The sequence below is a fragment of the Alligator mississippiensis genome, chromosome 3 (assembly GCF_030867095.1).
Source record: "Alligator mississippiensis isolate rAllMis1 chromosome 3, rAllMis1, whole genome shotgun sequence".
NCBI classification, from domain to species: Eukaryota; Metazoa; Chordata; order Crocodylia; family Alligatoridae; genus Alligator; species Alligator mississippiensis.
In genome coordinates, this window is record NC_081826.1 from 269982409 (window position 1) to 269990556 (window position 8148).

General features: G+C 46.6%; 1 protein-coding gene across 2 annotated transcripts; it reads right to left on the reverse strand.

The window, feature by feature from the left end:
• Positions 1-204: 204 nt before the first annotated feature.
• FST (follistatin) lies at positions 205-6825 on the reverse strand. 2 transcript variants are annotated; one of them, XM_014593924.3, is made up of 6 exons: positions 6326-6825; positions 4315-4506; positions 3764-3982; positions 3179-3403; positions 2019-2249; positions 205-1552 (listed from the first exon to the last, which is right to left on the reverse strand). In XM_014593924.3, coding segments are annotated over exons 1-6 (951 nt in total). In that variant the 5' UTR covers positions 6408-6825; the 3' UTR covers positions 205-1550.
• Between the last annotated feature and the right edge of the window lie 1323 nt (positions 6826-8148).

Sequence of the window (8148 nt, forward strand, 5' to 3'; positions counted from 1 at the left end):
AAGGTGTTTCTCCTGGAAGTGTCTTTAATAATGACCTGAAATGATAGGGGAGGTGGATATGGGGTTTCAGTTTAGAGTTGTGCATTCTCACAACTCTGCTTTGTGTCAAACACAATCACTTTTCCCCTAACCACAAATATCACCAGGCTCAATAAGAGGGCAGACCCCTCACAACCCTTTCAATCAGTAATGAAGAAACTCATGTAGGGAAAATTCCATTTTTTATTTTTTTCACTCATCATTTATTTACAAATACACATTATAACTTTTATATACATTGGACATTTACATGGTAGAAAAGTACAAAACTATATATTTAAATGAATTTATATTTAACTCGCCATGTTTGAAAATATAAAATTGCATCAGAAAAAAAGTATTATGAAAAGCAAGAAACTTGAACTGATAAAGCTTTGATATAACTTTTAGTGACACATTGATTGGAAAAATAACTTTAAAAGTGGTACTGCAGGACCATCTTAAAGGAAACATCTCATAAAGCATTTATGCATGTTACAAAAAATAAAATAAAATAAAATAAAAACTTTATTCTCATTACAGTTAGCCATGTAGTTATTAACAACCTTCATAATCCGATTTCTTTGGGTCCAGAATTCTTATAGTACAGTATAAATGCTCAGCACATTGAGATCACCTCAGAACATGATGTGATCAGAAGCAGAGAAAAGTGAAGTTTCCTTAAAGATCGCCTCACTGCACCCTGAAAGTATATTTAAGTCAGTTACAGCGCCTTTTGGTCAGTCAAGATTCCTTGTAAACAAAAACCCGAGGGATCTTTTATGTACAGAATCGGCAAGAAGAAAATCCAATAAATAAACATGACAGAAACTGACATGCAAGTTTGTTAAAATGGAAAAGAGTTATCATGGGTGAATCGAAGAGATGAGTCATGTGGGTAAGATCTAAGGAATGGACTTTTATAGTTTACAAGAGAAAAAAAAAGCTTTACTTTACAAGCAAGGGACCTCACAATAAATAACACTGCTCTTCCCGTAACGAATAAATTTCTTCAAAAAACAAGGTGTACAGTCAACCAGACATTTTATGTATAAATTATAAAACATGACACAGTATAAATAAATGTCTACAAGACTCAACTATATGTATACTTTTTTTCTCCCCAAAATAAATAAGCATACACTTATTTACAGTATGGACATTGATTTCTTGCCCAATGGCTGTTCCAATAGTGATGGAGGTTTTACCACTCTAGAATGGAAGAAATAGGAAAGGTGTAGTCCTGGTCTTCCTCTTCCTCTTCTTCCTCGGGGTCTTCATTAATGGCTAGATGGGGGAATATAGGGGAGCTGTTGTTTAAATAAGGACAACAACAGCGCAGAAGCAGCTCAGTGCATGTTTTCAAAGCCCTCTGAACAGCCATAATACAGCGTTGCATTTTTATGTGACTTGTAGTGAGATGCTCTTTGGCATCTGCTGTTATGTAATAAGGTTTTTTTTTATACATAATCTATGAAGTCATAACTGCAGAAAGTTCTGAAGAATCAATGGCTCAGGTTTTATTGGCAGATTCCTGAAATCAAATAAAAAGCGCTCTTGTGGTCTAGGTTTAACTGCTTTGTGTCCTTCATTCAGAGTTAGAGGCGGCAACTGTGCTAAGACAGCCACCCATGTGCTAACATTAAACTTCTTTTTTTTTTGATGGAGTTAAAGTATATCCAGGTGTTAATAAAGCAACCAGCGAAGCACACGAGAGCAAACAAATTAGGGGAAAAATAACTAGAAAGATGTTCTTAGGGCAACCCCTTGCTGATAACATGACTTTTCCTCAAAAAAAGGTGAAAGCCAACTGACTGTTTGACGATCTGCTGCAACCAACCAATCACATAAGCGTGTGTATAATATATATATGTCATATATACTATATATATATTAAATCTCCCAATGAAGTTCTTTTATATTTAAAGGCATAAGTCTTCATTACCTAGGGATTGCCTTCAGAAGCCATAACTGTTTGCAAGGTTAAAAGTCTCACTTACAGTTGCAAGATCCGGAGTGCTTTACTTCTAAAAGCACACCCGAGGAGCAGGCTGCTTCTTTCATGGCACACTCGCTTGGGTAAGTTGTGTTATCACTGGCACAGACTGCTTCATCTGATTTGTTTTCAGGGCACACTTCATCACAGAGGGCACACCGACCTCTGCCAACCTTGAAATCCCACAAGCATTTCTTCCCGGAGCTGCACTGGATATCTTCACAGGACTTTGCTTCTAGAGATATAAAAATACCAGACATGAGTAAAAGCAAAACACTTTGCCTTCTCATACCTACAGGATTCAGAGAAGACTTGGAGGAAGCTTATGGGTCAGATCCTGCCTGCTATATTCAGACATGTCATCCTTCTGGGAACCAATATAGCGATTCATTGTCAGGGGGTTGGGACAGAAGCAAAGTAAGCAGGATTTGGCCTTAGGAATGTGGAATTATATTTGCCTGTTGTAAATGTCAGAGGGTGCTTCCTTACTTCCAGTGAAAACAGTAGGAATTCTTCCTTTCCCATGACTCGAATTAAGTTTAGAGTTTGCCAATTCATAAAGTATTCCTCAAAGCAGCTATTTTTTTTTAAAGCTAACCATCCTAAAATAGTTGGGTGCCTGATGATCTACAGTGCATCCTCCCAAATACCTGTGAGATATTTCAAATGCAAAGATTATCTTTTGGAGCTGAAGTTACCTGAAATGTGCATGATACCAACATCCTTATTGCACTGGCCATCATTGTAGGGATTGATACATGCTGTTGGAAGGCATTGTGATGATACTCTTATCTTTCCCTGCAACACTGTTACTAACAGTTAGGAGATTTTTAGGAAGGGAAAAGGGATCAGATGTCCTGAGAGACATTATGTCATGTTTGCCCAGACCGCTCAATCCAGAGCAGCTGAATGCTGAGCCCTGTGTAGCTGTATTTCACATCTATGATGGACTCTATGCCACTTCCTTTGGTAGCAGGGGCAAAACTCACATGGGTAGCAAGGGACGCTTCACTCAAGTAAAACCTCCCTTGCGTAAAAACTGTGGGGATTCAGTCTTGGGAAAAGATCTGCCTCCACAAGGTCACTTGCAGGAGTCTTGAGAGACCTGCTAGGAAGAAGTGTTCCCCATGCTCCCACCCTCCTAGGACACGTCATGATACCTACTGATACATTTTCCCTCGTAGGCTAATCCAATGGATCTGCCCAGTAGGCAGGTAGCCTTCCTCAGGTGGCAGGCACTAGCGTATGTTATTCCATCATTCCCACAGAGATACTGTTCAGGGGAAGTAGGCTCCGGGCAAATCCGATTACATGTCACACAGTAGGCATTATTGGTTTGATCAACCACACACGTGGAGCTGCCTGGACATAAAACATCCCTACAGGTCTCTGAAATAAAGACGGAAACACACAACAATTAATAGGAAATCCCACCGCCCAGCCGGGGAGTGACACGTGTGACACAGTCAGACAAATGCCAAAGTAAAAGCCTTTGGCAGCTTCCCTCAGGAAACGGCCACTGGGGAGAAGCTCCACGTCTCAGGGGAGCCGGTGGGAACACAAGACTTGGGGGGCTTCTCAATTCAGCTACCTTCTCGCCTCTTGAGCCTGGTTTATTTATTGCCTCTCTGCATTTGGACCAGCACTCTGTGGATTGCCAGGCCAGCTCCTCCTCCTCCCTACATCCATACACACACCCGGAGGCATTTGTGAGGGGTGGGGGGGACTGGGTTAGAGTTGCAAACCTACTTTTGCATTTGCCCTGATACTGGACTTCAAGTTCGGGCTGCTCTTTACATCTGGCTTTGAGGAGGGCACACTCGTTCCTGTAGGTTTTCCCATCTAAGCCACACACGGGGCCCTTCCAAGTGATATTAGAGCAATCCGGAGCACAAACACACCGGGGTTTGTTCTTCTTGTTCATTTTACATTTCTTCCCAGGTCCACAGTCCACGTTCTCACACGTTTCTAAGGGGGGGGAAAGAGGCGTCCTATTAATGCCCGGCCGCTGCCCAGGCTCCCTGGCCATCCCGCTCACACAACCAGCACAACCCGACGGCATAAAGCCAGAGAGCAGGTTCTCCCCCACCTTTTCCCCAGCCAGAAAGCAAAACGTGAGCTCCATTTCCCCCCCGATAGCGGGGAGAGGCTGCTCGCTGCTCCCTGGCACGCATCCTTTTTAAGCACGGTCCCCAGATCCAGGACCCTCCCAAACCGTGGCGTTTGGGCGATAAGCTGCTCTCCCCAGCCCCCACCCTCGTGGTGGGCTCCCCCCGCCCAGGCAGGGGCTCGGACCTCACCTTTGCACGGGATGCAGTTTGGGGCGCCCCCGTTAAAAATCATCCACTTGAAAAGCGTGTTGTCGTTCACGTCTTCTTCAGTCCAAGAAGTCGTGAGCCTGCCCGTTTTGCAGCACTCCTCCTTGCTGAGATCAGTCTTGTAGAGGACCTGGCAGCGGCCGTTCCTTGCCTGCCGTAGCCAACAATTCCCAGCTGCAGGAGGGAGAGAGGGAGAGGGAGAGAGAGCCCCAGCCATATCAATGTCAGTTACCAGTGACCCAGACACAACACGTGCGGCTTGCATTGACTTTTACTAGACTGTTTACTTTTATTTGTCCCGTTTCATAACCCGCAGCTACTCTGGAGCAATTGGGAGTGCAGTTTAAATAACCTGATCCAAACAGGACGAGGCGGTGTTCCGAGGTATTTATTCCATATGGGGAGCACAGGGACTTCCACGCACATGACAGGGGGCTGCAAGGGATGTGCATTTAAAGAGGCAGACGAGAAAACCACGCTTGCAAATTCTTTTCTCCTCCTCCTACAAGTCTGCACCGCAGCATTGTTCTAGGGCTGCACGGGGTTGCAATCCAGCCCATTTTGCAATCTGCGGGAACAGGCAACGTTTCGAAGTCTTTCGAAATCTGGAAATTGTGCTGCATTTCTTAACAAAGTCTTTTCTTTACTTCAGGGGGCAAAGACCCCCAAAGGCAGGGTGGTGGTGGTGGGGGTGATCATCAAAGATCCTAAACTACAGGGGCACAGACATAGAAGGCCACTAAGGAGTTTAGAAAGCGGTAGGGCTGGAAAAGTTATAGGTGCCTTCTCTTCTGCAAGCGTTTCCTAGGGAAGTGCCCTGTCCTTAAAGCGGACAGAGATTTTTTCCCCTCCTATCTCTGTTAGTCATGGATGCACGCCAAGAACATTAGTCCAAGCAACTCCCCCTTTTTTAGTTGGAGAGTTTTGGTTGGGATGAGCCTCTCGTGAATAACCAATGTGACTTCTCCAGCAACTCAATACCAATTGATTCTGGTGCTAATCCAGCAGGGGCTCGATCCCATCTCCTTACTCCACTGGGACTTTTGCCGCAGCGAGGGGTGTAGGATCGGCCCCTAGGAGCAATATTTCTGGGCTAGGGAAAGCTCTTGTCCTCAGGAGTTAGAGCTGAACAAACAACACCCTTTACAAAACAGTTGCCCCCTCCCAGCTCGAAGGAAAGGCTGAAGTCAGTTTTGAGCGCCTTAGCGTTGTCTACATAAGGTTAACCTAAATATCCAGCCCAGCGAACAAAAAATCAATAAGAAAACAAACAGCGGTAAGTCATCCAGGTTGTTGATGGAGGGTGATAAAGGGGGGGGAAATCAAGAAAACAATATTCCCTCGTGTAGCCAGGAAGTTCTTACAGTTGGCAATATCAGAATTTGGGGGTCACATGGAACACTTTTTTAAACACATTCCCCAACTGTAGAAAAATGTACAGCCCCACAAAATCATTCACAAAAAATGGGGAGGGGGTGGGGGGAATCCCAACCCCCATGTTAAAAGCGTGTCCGGGAAAAAAATGACTAATATCTCTGAGAATGTCAGCTGTAACCGTGGGGCTCCTCTCCACCCCCATTCCCCGGGGCAAGCAGTCGAGAGAAAAAATCTGAGCTAAATTAACAACCAACACCCGCTCCTCCCCCCCCCCCCCAAAAAAAAAAAAACTTTTGAGCACCGATTTGGAGTCCGGGACTCAGAAAGTTCCCCGAGATGCTGGTGCTCATTGCTGGTGCATAACAACAATAAATAGCAATCCTCATCCTCCTCATCTCTCCTCTGTACTACGTACAGCGCCTGGGAGATCCGACCAGAAATGGATCTAAATGTCACCTCCGTCTATTCGTACAAAGCAATCCTATTCCCACGGCAAACTTCTGTCGCGCTGCACCTTGGAGAGAGGCGTTTAATGGGAGAAAACTCAATATGGAAAGAAAAAAAAGAAAGAGGACAGAAAATGAAGCACAGCTACAAATAAACAGTCTCCTCTTACCCTGCACTGTGTGTTCGTCCATGAAGTGGCACAGAAGCATCAGGAATAAAAGCATGCCCGGGTGGATTCTCTGATTTAACATCCTCAGTATCCCAGGGAGTGAGAGAGGCACCGAAACAATCTCAAGTGGAGCAGAGAGAGACACAGACAGACAGACAGACAGACAGACAGAGAGCACTAGTCAGTCCGCGTATGATCGCTCTATTGAATGAACGTCAGGCTCTGAATGCAGTCTCTCTTTAAATCTATAAGGGGGTCTTAGCTGTCTGCGGTGGGCGGTCTCCTAATGTGTGTGTATGTGTGTGAGTGTGCGAGTGTGTGTGTGTTCGGGGGTGGGGAGATTTAAAAAGTTCAGTGTGAATCAGGTGACATTTTCCACCTTCTGGAAACCCTTTCCAGTGATCGGTCGGAGGTGCACACACACACGCACACACACGCGCGCACACACGCACGCACGCACACGCACACCCTGCCTCGGCTCCCACCCGCCAGAGGGGCTCGCTGGAGTTGTTTGCGTAGTAGCAGGAAGGAGTGTAAAACCCGAGTGGTAACTGGAGCCGGGCGGGGGGAGAGCCGAGCCCTCCACTGGTGTCAGCAATAGCAGGAGGCGCGCACGCGCGGGCCGGGGGTTATCACCCGAAAGCCCGAGCCGTGCCAGTGCGGGGGGGGACAGGCGTGACCCCCCCGGCCCCAAGCTCCCCGCTGCGGCCGCGCGGCGCCCGGGGAAGCCGGGTGCTGCGCAGGGGCAAGGTGCTGAAGTCGGGTCCCGCTCCTGCCGGTGCCAGCCCCGCAGCCCGCCGCTCGCCCGTGCGGGTCCCGCCGGCTTTGCCAGGCTGTGCCTGGGGAGCCCGGGCTGCGGGGCGACGTAGGCGGTCTCCTTTCAGAGTCAGAAAAGATTGCAACATCCATAATGAACTTCGAGAGCACCAGTTTATTAAGCACAGTCTGGCATTATTCTCCCCTCAGAAAGTTGGCGGTCGCTCATTTATAACATTTTTTGGCACCGCTGAATGAAACTGAGTAGGCGATATTTCCTTCTATACAAAACGATTACTTAACGGAAAATGGTATTGTTGATTCAAAAGCTGCCTTTTTCATTCCCATCCTTTCGCTTTTCCGAGCCACCAAAGCACAACAGACAGCAAAGTATGCAGACACAAATTCTTGGGCATTGCCAGGTCACTGGGATTTGGTGCTTCAATTCTGCCGGGGCCTCCCCCGCCCCCACTGCGCCCCCCACCCCCAGCCCTATTCTCCCGCTCCCCCCGCCCCCTCCCCACAACTGCAAATAACTCAGTGATAACAGATTTTTTTCCACCAACTGCAGGAGATAGTGCTAATCTTTTAATAAAAGATCCCATTACAATGGGATCTGTCTGGACAGACTATAATAGATCCAGAAATACAGCCGTGCTAATATTAGAAGACAGTTGTTTGGGTGCCTCAGACCCGGCCGTGGTCCGGCTTTGAAAGTGGGCATGAATCACAATGCCCCCTTCCACCACCTGCAGTCACACGCATTAAGAAGCAGACTGGTAAATGATTAACCTCGCTACATTTTTTGTTATTATTATTATGATCATCATCCTGAGCAGCTCCGGCCCATTCTGATAACTTCAGACGCTTTGGGGACTCCACATCCTTTCTAATCTTTTCCCAAATCGGTGCCACTCTCTGTCTCTGTGCATGTTGCGCGCTCTCTCTCTCTCTCTCTCTCTCTCTCTCTCTCTCTCCCCCCTCAAACCAGCATTAATGCAGGGTTGTTTAGTGCCCTCTAATGGCAGATGACATTAACAATTAATAGCAAAACACCCTCAATTCAG

What these genes read in the sequence shown, in the direction of transcription:
- FST (XM_014593924.3), bottom strand. Translation starts at nt 6,407, where the DNA reads ATGTTAAATCAGAGAATCCACCCGGGCATGCTTTTATTCCTGATGCTT. An exon ending in GGACGAACACACAGTGCAGG is followed by an intron (nt 4,507 to 6,325) that starts GTAAGAGGAGAC and finishes TCCCTCCTGCAG; the next exon opens with CTGGGAATTGTTGGCTACGG. An exon ending in CTACGAGGGAAAATGTATCA is followed by an intron (nt 2,250 to 3,178) that starts GTAGGTATCATG and finishes TTATATCTCTAG; the next exon opens with AAGCAAAGTCCTGTGAAGAT.